At 30.9% G+C, this 15,189-nt stretch overlaps 1 protein-coding gene across 3 annotated transcripts in view; it reads right to left on the bottom strand.

The window, feature by feature from the left end:
* Nucleotides 1–412: 412 nt before the first annotated feature.
* Nucleotides 413–15,189, bottom strand: part of LOC139486158 (adenylate cyclase type 9-like) — a 49,059-nt gene continuing 34,282 nt past the window's right edge. For all 3 annotated transcript variants that reach the window (XM_071270933.1, XM_071270931.1, XM_071270932.1), the window contains exons 4-7: nucleotides 13,170–13,324; nucleotides 8,584–8,634; nucleotides 7,360–7,474; nucleotides 413–6,623 (exon numbers count right to left, since the gene is read on the bottom strand). In XM_071270933.1, the coding sequence (XP_071127034.1) occupies nucleotides 4,975–6,623; nucleotides 7,360–7,474; nucleotides 8,584–8,634; nucleotides 13,170–13,324 (1,970 nt within the window). In that variant the 3' untranslated portion in view covers nucleotides 413–4,974. The remainder of the gene's footprint in view (nucleotides 6,624–7,359; nucleotides 7,475–8,583; nucleotides 8,635–13,169; nucleotides 13,325–15,189) is intronic.

Raw genomic sequence — 15,189 nt, 5'->3', positions numbered from 1 at the left:
TAGCCATGAAGTTGTTTTGTTTCATTTATGGTTTTAGATTGCCCTTTTGTTTCTTCTCCTTCATTTTACTGTGGATTCATTACTTGTTGGATAAAAAATTTCATGGATTTCATGGTAACCAGGAACCACAAATTCCAATGTACAAAACGAATTACAAATTTACTATAAGAATGTATGCAGACTTTGGCTAAACCATGAAATCAAATATCCACAAAAAAATCTAGGACATTTGGTATCCACCATAAATAATGATTATCCACAGTAATACTAGTTCCAGGCTAGATATACAAACTCAATAAACAAATTTGTCAACAACAAAAATCAGGCAACAGCAACAATAATTAACAAGATTCCTGTCTTTGTACAAGAACATAAAGATGATTGCCAAATGGAAGTAGATGTACCAAAACTCTGGAGGTATGTGAATTTTTTAATTGTAATATATCATTTCTAAATTTACTTATAGCAGAATAACAAATGCAAATTTACATTAAAAAATCTCTTTTCCTCATAACTTGGCCTTACAATAAATACACAACATTTTCAAATATAGAAGCTATAAAACAACAAAGATTTAAACAGCAGAAAACATTTATCAGTTAAATATATTGATCTTGCAAGTGGTCAATCCTATTGAAACTCTCACATTTCCTTTCTTTTAAAAGAGAGCTACATTGAACAAAGCATTAAGGTATATGTAATTACAAAAATAATGAGATACATAATTACTTGCAATAAACCCCATCCCCCTCCCCCAAAAAAGAAACAAGATCCTATAGCATTAAGAGTCAATATTTTATTTATTAGAATATATTAAAAGTCTATACACACACCTTATCAAAATATTATAGAAAACAAGAAGTTGACACCTTAAAACTTGCACAATCCTTTATCTATTTTGGATGAACTGCATAATCTGTTTTATTTGAAATATTCCAATCAAAACAAACATGCGAACAAAAATTTAAACTGATCACTTCATGGTAAACTGACTTAAAACAAAACTTTAACTTGTTACTGGACGGACTGACCACCTGGTGAACAGAGAGAGACCAAAGAACATAATACCCTATCATAGACACACAAAACACATAATAAAATCTAATAAATACTTAGTTCTGTGCATTAAAACTGGGGTCATTTCAGAAATCCTAAAATTCCAAAATGAAAATTAATTAAACCATTTGTGCAAAGAAACATTTTCTAATGTTCAATTAAATACATGCATATAATTTAATCTATTGTGAACAAATGCAATGCCTTCAGATGTATAACCAAAACCTAATAAAAGTACTGACCATATGAGAAGATAGAACTGCTGAAATCGGAATAACCTTTAGTTCTGCCTTGGCAACAAAGAAAATTTCCTGAGTTCAACAGCTATCTGTTACTGTGTTGTTACAATCTGAACAGGATTAACCACTTGCAAGACAATAAGTTAACACATGAAGGGTTTCTGTTGTAAGACAGCTTTATCATCAGACACTAGAGTTTATAAATAAATATCTATTTTAAAATACAATACCTATAAATAGATTATTTTATGATAAATATTCAAAACATTTCTTCTCTCTACAAGTTTTACCTATTCTAATATTTAAATTACTAACAACAGTATATTAACATCCATACAATGGTATATATAAATTCAATTTATAAAAAGGCACATAAAACTGCAAAACGGCAATAAAACTTGTAAAGTAAATAAGATAGAAGAAAATTACAAGACATATTTTGAGCTATTTCTAACAAACATGACAAACATATATCTCACTGTCACTCTTAACAGAAAATTTTCATTTTTAAATTAAAAAGGTTTTCATCTTATTATAAATCAAGCTATAACTTTAACAACAACATCATTGATATTTGTAAAACAGATTCTAGATCCTTGCACCTTGCACAATTTATGCTATTTTTTTGGACAAATACATATACATATTATTTTGTAAATTGAATATCTGAGTATATATTTTATTGATAAATATCTTGAAATGTTCATTAATAGAACGCATTGTTTTTTTTTTAATCTCTAAAAAAAAAGTGATAAAGTCTGGAAAATTGATTACTATCAAGACTGAGTAAAATGGTTTTCATGTAATCTTTACCCCCAACTTTGATTGGACATACAAACATAGAATCAATTGGTTGGTTTTTAATCAAGGTCTTAAAAAGACAAAAAATCCATAATAAATAAAATATATATTCTCCAAACTTTCATCAGCAGGTCCCTAACAGCTAAGTCTAACAAAAAAATATGAATTAAAAATGTGATATATGGGAAAAACATGCTTCCCTTATCCCATTTCACTATACATCCTAAATAACATTCAGAGTATACCCAAGCACTGACAATTGATCGTAATGGCTCAAGGTAGGTTTTTATTTGGGATAATGACCACACAAGGACAATATCTAACTCTAATTATAAAGGATATACAAATTTCACTACGTAAATGAAGAGCATTTGCTTCAAAACAAACACAAAAACCATTGAAAGAGAAAACATAGAAAAGATAAGTGAAAAACACAATGACTAATGGCTTCTATCAATAATCTTTACTCATCATCATTATTTCCTGTATTTGCATAATGTATAAGCAGCATTATCCAGCAATGCTAGTTACTGTCCGACTGATTAGAGCTTACAAATCCAATTGTCAAATCACCGTTTCAGAATCTAATTCATTCTGGGTAATATTTTCAAAAGTGTGCACCAAAACGTTGTGATTGGTTTAAAACATTGTAAACAATTGAAATTCAACCAATGATGTAACGTTATTTTCATTTTGATGTACAAAAAATGATATTACCCATAGTCCTTTGGATTCTGAAAAGGCGATTTCATTAATAAATTTAAAGTAATGCATGCACATGATAAATTTTTGGTTACAAGAAAAAAACATAGGCACAAATTAAATGCCCATTTGTAATTTGTAGGTCCATACAATTTATACATGTTAAAAAATAAATGAGTTCAGATAAGAAAAATAATACATGATCTGTATACAGAGTGAGAATTTGCAAAACAATAAACTATCACAATCTCATTTTTTTTTCTAAAGAATCTGTATGCTCCATGTGGAAGAACAACAAATTAAATTTCCTAAAAGATACACATAACTTACACCAATAAATGTATTATTAAACACAATTGTAGATCACAGAATCATGAGTTGACCCTGAACTTATAATAACGTGAGCAAGCTCACATGTATACTAGAAGACCCCCCTACCCTCACTCACAGGTTTGTCCCCAACTTCCTTGTAACATCAAGCAAAAAGATAACAGAACTATGGCACAAGTGTTTTTGGTTTTGTTTCATATTTGAAATATATAAATAAAAACATCTTCATTAAAATGTACTTAAAAGCTTAAAAGTTTGGTGAACCATTGCATCATTTTATAAATATGAGGCACACATTACCCTGTAATCTAAACTGATGCTAATATCATATGTTTATTTCTTTACTGTTTGTCCTTCTTACCTCAAACAAGTATTTCATACACAGTAAAGATGCTGGTTAGATAGTAACCCCAAAAAAAATCAAATAGTTGTAAAAGAAAATTGTTTCTTATCAACACACTTACATTTTCTGCTAGAACATCCCCCCCCCCCCCAAAAAAAAAAAAAAAAAAAGTATGATTATTATCTTAAGTTCTTCAATTTATTTATGAGGAACAAAGTAAAACAAAAAAAAAACAATATAACAATATAAATAAAATCACAATTAAGTTTTTAAAGTTTGTACTGAAACATTAATTCTAAAATTAGAACAAAGTAGTAGCACACATGTGGTTTTCCTAACATCAAATCATAACTGCTGTTTGTGTAACAATACATTATTTCATAGTACTAAAATCTCATCTAAAATAATAATAATATTAAAAAAACAAAAAAACTAGAAAAAGTTAAAGCAGATCTCACAAAATATTACCCCACCCCTTTTTTTCCTCATAAATTTGTGTCTTTGTTTGTTGGTCTTTATCACCAATTTCAGCAATCTTGACTTAAATCATATCAGCCAGGTTTTTTTTGGAAGACCAAGTACCTAAGCCTAAGGAGAACCACACCATTTGTTTGGAACACTGGCAAAGTAGCCCTACTGGTTTGCAAGGAACGACTTAATAAAAAAAAAAAAATGGGGATATTCTCGACCAAATTCTATATAGTTCCACTGGTTTGGTAGATAGGTAAAAGTTAAATACCTTGAAAGATTTTAGGCTAAATTGGACCAAAAAGTCCTATAAGTTTGGTTGGCAGGGTTATCAGATATAATTGAATAGGATGATTTCTAGAAAACTTTGTCTTATTGGTTTTGTTGGGAACTTTAAATGTACAACTTATGACTTAAATGGATAAAATGATTGCATCAGTTTGATATCTTTTTGATAAATTTTATCTAAAGACATGTCACAATCTATAATGAAAATATATAAAGTGGTTGCAAAATAACACATGGCTCTTTGTCCCATATATATGCTTATAAATATGAAGGAAATGTTTTGGTTAAAGCAGAGTGTAAGAATTAATGTAAAATATAATGAACTCTCTTAGTCTTTCATCAATCATCAAGTTATATTTCAGTCAATGGCTACAATACAGAATGATAAAACTTGCTATTTGTAAAAATATTAAAAAAACACAAGTTTCAGCAAAAAAAAAATATAACCAGTTTCTGTTGATGTGGGTTAAAATTGGATTGATAGACATTATTTGTTTTAATGCATGGTTAGTTTCACACTCAAACTCAAAAGGAAACTCTAATAAAAGCATTACATACCAAATGAAAACACTCAAGCTTTTTTTCTATTTGGCCTTAGTTAATAAAATGGTTACATCAGCATAAAATTCAAATTAAAAAACAATTATACTAAAAGACAAAAGTACTGTGTATTTAAACAATCCATTGGCTTTATATATCACTGAACTGTCAAAGATTGAAGTAGACAGTATTAACTACAACCTTCCTTCACTCCCATTGAACTCCCTCTTTCTTTTCCACAAGGAGCGCAACTTTCATTTCACCTTTGCCTTTTACCTGTATTGAACCACGTTCTTCAAATTCAAAAAAATCTCCAAGGATTTCAATAGTTTTGGATGGAACTTGGATCCTACCCATCACTCCTGTAGAGTACATCCTACTTGAAATATTTACTGTATCCCCCCAAATATCGTACAATAATTTAGTTGTACCGATAACGCCAGAGGTTACTTCTCCAAAATTATATCCTATATTCAGTATGAAGTCAAAATTAAATATACTATCGTTAAACCTTTGGACCACATTTTGCATTTCTATACAGAATTCCATCAGCGCCAGTAAATGGCCGAATGGATGTTTGTTTTGGGCACGACTTACATCGTTCAAGCCTGATGCTGCCATAAATGTACTGGTAATTGTCTTTATTTTCTCTACATCTTTAAAACGTTTATCATCTAAGAGATCTTCATAATCACTAACAAGTTCATTCAAGACTCTGAGATATTCACGTCCACCCTGATAAGATTCATCGTAGAATTCATTGAAGTTAACGATAGTTGCGAATATGACTCCTACATCTTTATGGTTTTTGGAGAATTTTTTTTGAGTTTTGAGTTGCTCTGAGACATGCTGAGGAATAATATTGTGGAGTAACCAATCAGCTTGTTCCTTATTCTCTTTCATCTGCTGCTTAGCCTTAGCAGCACCAGAATCACCATGGAAACTGACACGATAACTAATCTCAAATTCTCGGTTTAGAAACCAGATGAGTAAAAACAACAGTAATATATCTAAAATTAGTTCAAAAATAAGTTTATGGTGACCAGAAAAAAGATAAGTTGAATATTTGGTTGCATCTACGTATGGTGGCATGGTAGCATTACCCGTCACATTTAGTATTACTGACATTGTGGTTGATACTGGCTGTGGTATGAAACACAACTCTACACCGAGTAGAATCAGTAATGTTAACCCAGCTAATGCAGCTAACATAGACTTCATCCAGGAACTCAGCATAGTAAAGTTACAATAATGTAACATGGCCATCACTATGCAATAGCAGAAGAAACGGTCTTGAAGCATTGAACTAAGCACTAGCTCACACGACATATTAGAATAGACGGCTATTACGGGTATACTGGCTAAAACAGCTCCGACTAAGTTACGGCAATACCAACCAGACAGAAAATGTACGCAACTTGGACAGTCAGCTACTTTCTTCTCATGGCATTTAATATCAGTGAAAGTATGCACTAAAGCCAACACTTCAATCAATAATGAGACAATAAAAACTGTGATCCATGCTATGTTCCTGTTGAAGATAATGAAGCAACAGATTGATATCAGAGAGAAAATAATGAATGATACAACTGTTTCTAACAAAGCATGATACCGTGGAGACGATACAGTGTTCTGGTACTTCAAATCTTCGTCATATCGATTCCTATATGCATGTTCCAGATCATTTTTGAGAAAACTAAGAGTTAGTTGATTAATGGGAGGACGGTAAAACAATTCTTTGTTTTTGATATCCACTTGTAGACAGCTGATGATCTGTTGATCGTTTATTTTGTGCATTTCAATCCGATGCTGCCAAGTATCATTCATAGGCATCCTGGCTGGATCCTTTATTTCCTCTGAAAAAAAATCAATTTTGTAATGTTAAATCAAATCTCAATCAAAAATACTTGCATGTTTATAACTTACACTTATACATTAAATTTTGAAATTTGTGTGTGCAAATATTATTTTAAAATGTGATATAATCCTCATAAACTTCCAAATTTACAATGTCTATTTCAGCTATTTTGATTTGAATGCTCATTATTAAGTACTAATGAATATTTGAAAATTTCATTGAAACAAAGTCCATTGTTAAGAATATGTGTACATAACATGTCTATCCTCTATTGAAGATATGGCTCAGTCAGTTTTTCTATGAGAATTTAAAAACATCATTTAACTCTGTGGATAAAATATAAACAGGATGTGTACAATACACAACATGTACAATAAAATGCCATTTGATACTTTAAATTCTAAGAAACTTAATTTATGATAGGATCCAGGAACTAATTTGTAGATCTACACAAAAATCAATTGTATAAACACAAAGTTCAGTACTTTAGAAAGAGGGAATATAAAGAAAACAATTTTTAGATGTGAATATTAACCGAGCTTCAAGTCAAGGGCCATTAGTATTTTCAAATCATGCAAGTTAAAGGTCTATTCTCTTATAATTCTATTTTGATTCTCCAGTTAGATATCCTTTTTAAATTAGACTGGTTAAAAAGAAAATTCAAGGCGTTAGTCTTGTGATATGAATATTTTTAATTCTTTGGGATACACATCTACTATGCCAAATTTACTAACCACCCCTACCAACATGACCAATTTTATCTAAGGATTGTTCACTTTCATCATAGTATCCACTGCTGTGTCTACGATGGAGAAGTTCTGTTGGAGATACACCGTTCACATCAGCACCCTGCAAATATAACAAACAATATGTTTGATAAGTTAGTATAAATCTTACAAATAGGCAGAATCCTAAGGAATTGGTCTACCTAGACTATTTGTTGATTACCACATGTTCTAAACTTTTACACTATGTATTAAACCTGTAAATCACCTTGGTTTTTGGTGGGGTACTTGTTCTATCTTCAGATTTCTGTAATGTGTGTTATATACTGTTGTTTTCATGCCATGGCACTGTCAGTTTGTTTCAGACTTATGAATGTGAATATCCCTTTGGTATATTTTGCCTCTCTTTAACGTCAAGAGGTAATTTTGAACTGGAAATCTTTTTAAACTTCACTCTCTGCTTACATCAACACCATTTGGACAATATCATGTGAACAGATGTCTTATTGACAAACCTATCACATCTTCTTATTCAATTTGTAAAAAGCTAAATGGAAGTTTTCCCATCTTGGAAGGCAAATGACAGCATTTGGTGGAGCAAGATTTTTACTGAAATCAGCAAATTTTAATGCTGATTTACAATTTATTTGTTGGACTTTTCATTGAAGTCATGCAATATATATCTTTTGGTGAAAACATTCTTAATAAATGCATATTTTAAAGAAATGCGGATAATTAAGTAAGATTTTTTTACAGAAGTCATTTCACTTTGTTATGTACGCAACATTAACCTAGAAAATAAATGTTGTGACCTCAAATTTATATCTATATTTGCACTCTTCTCTATGTTTTTTCTTTGTATATTGTTAACAAAGTTTGCTAAAAAAAAATTGTTTTAACAACCTACAGTTTAAAACAATGTAGGCGATGGACACTTTTATTGTATTCTTTAAACTGGCATGTACAGAATATAAATTCACATTTTCACAACATATAAAATAAATTGTGTCCTTTTAAGTTTTCAATCCAATACTTTCATTTGACTTTCTTAAACCTTTTACTTTTAATTAGAACAAAATATTCAATCTCAAAGGTTTTCGGTTTAGACAGTTTCCACTGTTAGAAAATGCACACCTTTGGCAGGGGAACCGGAAGACACATAATTAGAAAACTCTTATCTGTTATAATTCCAATATCCATATATCTTATAATATACAATACAACTGAGCTAACCTTAGAATCAAAATGATTTGATAGTCTAGATCCCAATTTCTCTTTAGTCGCCTGTAAAATAAGATTTTGTATAATATTAATACATTCCTTGTAAGGGACAATGTTTACTAACACATAACTTGAAGGTAAACACTACTCAGCAAATATTTCAAATCTATATTCCATGGATTCTGTACAATCAGGTGATATAAAAATGCATGATAATTATGAAAACTAGAAATATAGGGTCAGGATCTGAAAACAACAAAGCAAAGTCAGAGGATGTGAAATAATCACATTTTTTTTTTTAAGTACATTTAAGAATTGAATGCTTCTTTTTGTAACTTCATTGGGGTATAAAAGCGTTGATCGAAGTATTTCTGCGCTTCATTCTAAAATGTGCACACGGTCAACGCTTTTACAACCCAATGAAGTTACAAAAGGAAGCATTCAATACTTATAATTACATTTTTTAGCTAGGATCATGAAAATACGAATTTTATCAATTTTTTATTTAATTCACCTGTGCACTTTATTGTGGCACCTCGTGTTGTCATGAATGATAAGTTTTATTGTGTAATGCAATTCCGTAAGGAATAACATGTTATGTGCAGTTGGCCAATCAGAATAACGTATTATAATGAAACATACATCTAATGTACATTGTAATTATTAGCTTATACTGAGTTATAGGAGCATATATTTTATAGAAGAAGTGATATAACATAACGTTTTTAATTTGAAGATATATATCTGAAAATCAGGTCAAATGTAATCAAACATTTTAAAGATTAGAGTTGTCTACCTTCTGCCAGAAAAATAGCAAATAGGAAAAATTATTGCGAGAAAAAAAAAAAATTCGTGATAAATTTCTTCGTGTATTCATTTGCAAGTTCACACAATAATTAGATATATTTGTATCTAGATCTTATTAGACAAGTTAGATATTTTAGGGATGAATACATAAGAGTAGTGTGAAGGATTTCATAAATGGGCTAAAAGTCACAGATATATATCCCGATATTGGTTTAATTTTGCATACAATTTTGACTTGAACTTTAGCTGAAAATATAAAAAAAAATCTTGCATTTATCTTTTTTATTTTCTAAAACATTACTGGTTGAATTCTTTCAAAATAGTATATATATGTATAAAGAGAACAATAAATCTGAGAAAACATTCTTAAAATAGTATGGGGCAATAAGGCCCTTATTTGGCCCAAAAATTACGGGCGAACTACGTTTGCGCGCATTTGAGGATTAAAATGTTTTACCTTTGCGCGCAGCTTTTGATTACATTTGCGCGCATTCATTTCACCGGTAATTTCCGGTAAAAAATGTATATGAAAATTAAATTAAATTATAAATACCTATATTTTTATTTTTTTTTTTATAATAACTATGACAATCAATTATTACTTTTGAAAAGTATTTGTTTGTTAAAATTTTATATTGTTCATATTGAATTCTAAAACCAAGAACAAGGTGATCATGATAAACCCTATTATCATAGCTTAATTTTGTCTTATTAACAGCAACCAGGTGCTCCGCAGGGCGCAGCTTTATACGACCGCAGAGGTCGAACCCTGAACAGTTGGGGCAAGTATGGACAAAACATTCTAGCGTGATACAGCTCTGAATTTGGATTGTGATCAAATTTTTGACATTACATGGTTTTTTTTTACACAAAACAAATGTCAAGATTTTATAAATTTTACAATTAAAGATTTCTTCTTCAAACTTTTTAAATCTAAAATTAAATAGTTGACACAGCATAGGTTTCTGACACAGAATGAATGTGGTCTAATGAACTTAAATGTTTGATTTTGCCTTTTAGCAATTCACTATGCTGTTGAATATTAATCCTCTCAAAAAAATGTTTGAAGAAATTTTCTTTTTATTTATGAAATCTGAAATGAGAAAAATTTAACCCCCCCCCCTTTTTTCACATCCCCGTTTCCCTTTTTCCAAAACTGATATCAATTCAAATTTCTAATGGAGTTTGTAACAATAACTACTCTTTTAAATACATCATAAAATATTAAAATGTAAAATAAAGTGCTTGTTATCACTGAATGGTAAAGATTGGTTGGTAGTAAAAGTGAATATACATTGTTTATTGTATAAAACAATAAAAAAACTTCATCAGCAACATTTTATATTGGCAAATTTCCAATGAAGTTATTTACATAAAGTTATTGGCAAATAAAAATAGAAAATGACATCATAGTCATGTCTGACAAATGTCCAACATACATCATTATCTAAAAACATTTTAGATAAGATAAGGAAATAAGATGTAAAAAAAACTGCTTGTTATCACTGAATGGTAAAGATTATTTTAATTTATCAGTTGGTAGTAAAAAGTGAATATACATTGTATATTGTATATAACAAAGATTTAAGTTGATTCTTGACAAAGAAAGATAACTCCAATTAAAAAAAAATCTTGCTATTGCACAATATTTTGCAATTAGATATTTCTTGCTTACTATTCTGGACAAAGAAAGATAACTCTAATTAAAAAAAAATTTGCTATTTCACAATATTGTGCAATTAGATATTTCTTGCCATTACGCAATACTGTGCAATTGAAAAGACTTGCTATTACACAATACTTAATATAATAATTTTAGATCCTGATTTGGACCAACTTGAAAACTGGGCCCATAATAAAAAATCTAAGTACATTTTTCGATTCAGCATATCAAAGAACCCCAAGATTTCAATTTTTGTTAAAATCAGACTAAGTTTAATTTTGGACCCTTTGGACTTTAGTGTAGACCAATTTGAAAACAGGACCAAAAATTAAGAATCTACATACACAGTTAGATTTGGTATATCAAAGAACCCCATTTATTCAATTTTTGATGAAATCAAACAAAGTTTAATTTTGGACCCCGATTTGGACCAACTTGAAAACTGGGCCAATAATCAAGAATCTAAGTACATTTTTAGATTCAGCATATCAAAGAACCTAACTGATTCATTTTTTGTCAAAATCAAACTAAGTTTAATTTTGGACCCTTTGGACCTTAATGTAGACCAATTTGAAAACGGGACCAAAAGTTAAGAATCTACATACACAGTTATGACAGTTAGATTCGGCATATCAAAGAACCCCAATTATTCAATTTTGATGAAATCAAACAAAGTTTAATTTTGGACCCTTTGGGCCCCTTATTCTGTTGGGACCAAAACTCCCAAAATCAATACCAACCTTCCTTTTATGGTCATAAACCTTGTGTTTAAATTTCATAGATTTCTATTTACTTATACTAACGTTATGGTGCGAAAACCAAGAAAAATGCTTATTTGGGTCCCTTTTTGGCCCCTAATTCCTAAACTGTTGGGACCTAAACTCCCAAAATCAATACCAACCTTCCTTTTGTAGTCATTAACATTGTGTTTAAATTTCATTGATTTCTATTTACTTAAACTAAAGTTATTGTGCGAAAACCAAGAATAATGCTTATTTGGGCCGATTTTTGGCCCCTAATTCCTAAACTGTTGAAACCAAAACTCCCAAAATCAATCCCAACCGTTCTTTTGTGGTCATAAACCTTGTGTCAAAATTTCATAGATTTCTATTCACTTAAACTAAAGTTATAGTGCGAAAACCAAGAAAATGCTTATTTGGGCCCTTTTTGGCCCCTAATTCCTAAAATGTTGGGACCAAAACTCCCAAAATCAATACCAACCTTCCTTTTGTGGTCATAAACCTTGTGTTAAAATTTCATAGATTTCCACTCACTTTTACTAAAGTTAGAGTGCGAAAACTAAAAGTATTCGGACGACGACGACGACGACGACGACGACGACGACGACAACGTGATAGCAATATACGACGAAAATTTTTTCAAATTTTGCGGTCGTATAAAAAGCATGGTATTGTTATTCTATCATGCAATTCTAATATTGATGCATTATGCACAAAAGCTTCAGAACTTTTCATAGACGGAACTTTTAGTTACTGTCCAAAGTATTTTGAACAACTGTACACTTTTTATGGATTTAAATTTTGTCATTATGTACCACTAGTATTTGCTCTCTTACCATCCAAATCAGAGGAAATTTACACTGTGTAGATCAATATGATATCTTCGTAGTGTACAGACAGAAACATTAGAGTTCTATGTTTAAACCAAGGGTCGTACATAATGACTTTGAAATCGCAATGCACAATGCATTTTATAGGTCTGTATTCCCAGATACTAGAAAATAATGCCGTCGTTTTCATATAGGCTAAAGTTGGTGGTGCAACATATATATTTCTAGAATTTAGTGCTTGGGCAAATTAAACAAAATTATCCAGCTTGAAATCCCACGTCCACCTCCTCGTTGGTGAGCAGTCAGTGAGCAGGGGATTTAGACTAATGGAAGAGTATTTATACTTGATAATTGAACAAATTAATAAATTATTAAGCTGTATTTTAACTAAGTTTACCTGTCAAAAAAACGCGCGCAAACATAATGATTTTTGCACGCAAACGTAATACACCGAAAATTACTGCAAAATTTAAAAAACACTCTGAATAAGATACTTAAATATAGTTGCAACTGAATCTTAAGCAGAATAGAATAAACCATTATATACTGGAGACTTACCCCTCCTTCCCCTGATGCACCAGAGATACCAATCTGTTCAATCTCAACAGTAACATTTTCTGTCTCTCCTTCCTTCTCCAAATCTCCACTAGAAGCTTTAGGACTGATGGCTTTCAATCTTTTCTTTGGTTTACTTATAAAATAAGTCTTTATAACTGAAATTAAGAATGACTTGTCAGTACATGTATAAGCCAACAAATAAAACTTTTCTGACAATTATAAACTTTGCAGGCCAAAACTTCTTATCATTTCCTTAAATAAGATAAGAAAGACTTCAATTGCTCCAGATCAAGGATTTTTTGAAAATTTTCATGATTGCAAGTCTAACAAAATGTTAAATGTACTGTATTAGCCCCCACAACCCCCTCCCCTTCCCCATGTTTCATAGAGAGAACTTATTACATCATGGACAGTACAAGAACCAAGAATTTGATTTTTCTGGTTTTCTCATCATGCTCATTATAATGAGGAATTTGTCTGTGGTGTAAGCATGTAGTATGTTACTGTCAGGCAGAATTAAGTAACAAAGACGGTAATATCATGAATATATATATACATTCCACGTAGTTGTTCTAGTTACAGACAAAACTAAGAAACAAAGACAATTATATCGTACATATATATATACATACTATTCATGAATTAACCAACAAAGACATTTATGTACAAGATGACCCCACAGTTGTTATAAGTTACACTAGGTATTTATTGTTACTTAAAATCTATGGAAATGTTTATTTATAAAAATAAATCTCCGGGCATGTTGTCTGTTTGAAAACTGTTTAATTTGACAAACTTCTACACTATCATGACTATGTTTATAGGATACCCTGTCCTTCTTCAATTTTATATCAACCTGTCTAAAACAGAAAGGTCTATATTTAGACATAGAATTTAACACTAGGATAGGTCCTTGCATAATAACAGACTGGCACTGACTTTTTATTCTAAAAATTAAACCTCACAAGAAAAGTTCATAAAAGCAGAGGCAGATTCAAGAGAGGGGCAGGGGCCCAGTCTTCCCCATTCAGAGCTTCAAATATGATAAATGCATACACATTTTACAAATATCACTCCAAAGGTTGGCTTGAAGGGATCCCCCTTTTTCAAAATCCTGCATCTCCAAAAAAGTCATGATAAGTTGTTTTTTTATACTATGTAAAAGGACTATGAGCTATTACCATAGTTTTTAATTTAAATGAACTGACATCAATAAAATTGAGAAAGGAAATGGTGAATATGTCAAAGCGACAACCACCCGACCATAGAGCAAACAACAGCCGAAGGCAACCAATGGGTCTTCAATGTAGCGAGAATTCCCGCACCCGTAGGTGTCCTTCAGCTGGCCCCTAAAATATGCATAATAGTACAGTGATAATGGACGTCATACTAAACTCCGAGTTATACACAAGAAACTAAAATTTAAAATCATACAAGACTAACAAAGGCCAGAGGCTCCTGACTTGGGACAGGCGCAAAATTGCGGCGGGGTTAAACATGTTTATGAAATCTCAACCCTCCCCCTATACCTCTAGCCAATGTAGAAAAGTAAAACAATAACAATACGCACATTAAAATTCAGTTCAAGAGAAGTCCGAGTCTGATGTCAAAAGATGTAACAAAAGAAAATAAATAAAATGACAATAATACATAAATAACAACAGACTACTAGCAGTTAACTGACATGCCAGCTCCAGACCTCAATTAAACTGATTGAAAGATTATGTCTTCATCATATGAATATCAGGTACAATCCCTCCCGTTAGGGGTTTAGTATCATACTATCATAAAATATATGAGAAGAACATAACCCGTGTCATGCCAACAACTGTTTTTTTAGAAATAAATGTGTTTAGTTCCGATGCAAAGACCCTATCAGTGAATCAATGTTAAAGCCAAAATATGCAATCTTTAATGACCTGACAACAGTATCGTAACTATATCCCCTTTTAATAAGTCTATTTAAAGGTTTTGTTAGTTTCTGAGGAGAATACTGACATTTTTGTGCTTTATAAAGAAT

This window comes from Mytilus edulis, chromosome 8 (assembly GCF_963676685.1).
Source record: "Mytilus edulis chromosome 8, xbMytEdul2.2, whole genome shotgun sequence".
In the NCBI taxonomy this organism is placed as follows: Eukaryota; Metazoa; Mollusca; class Bivalvia; order Mytilida; family Mytilidae; genus Mytilus; species Mytilus edulis.
Note: the sequence above shows the minus strand (reverse complement) of the source record. Positions and strands in the feature narration are given on the sequence as shown.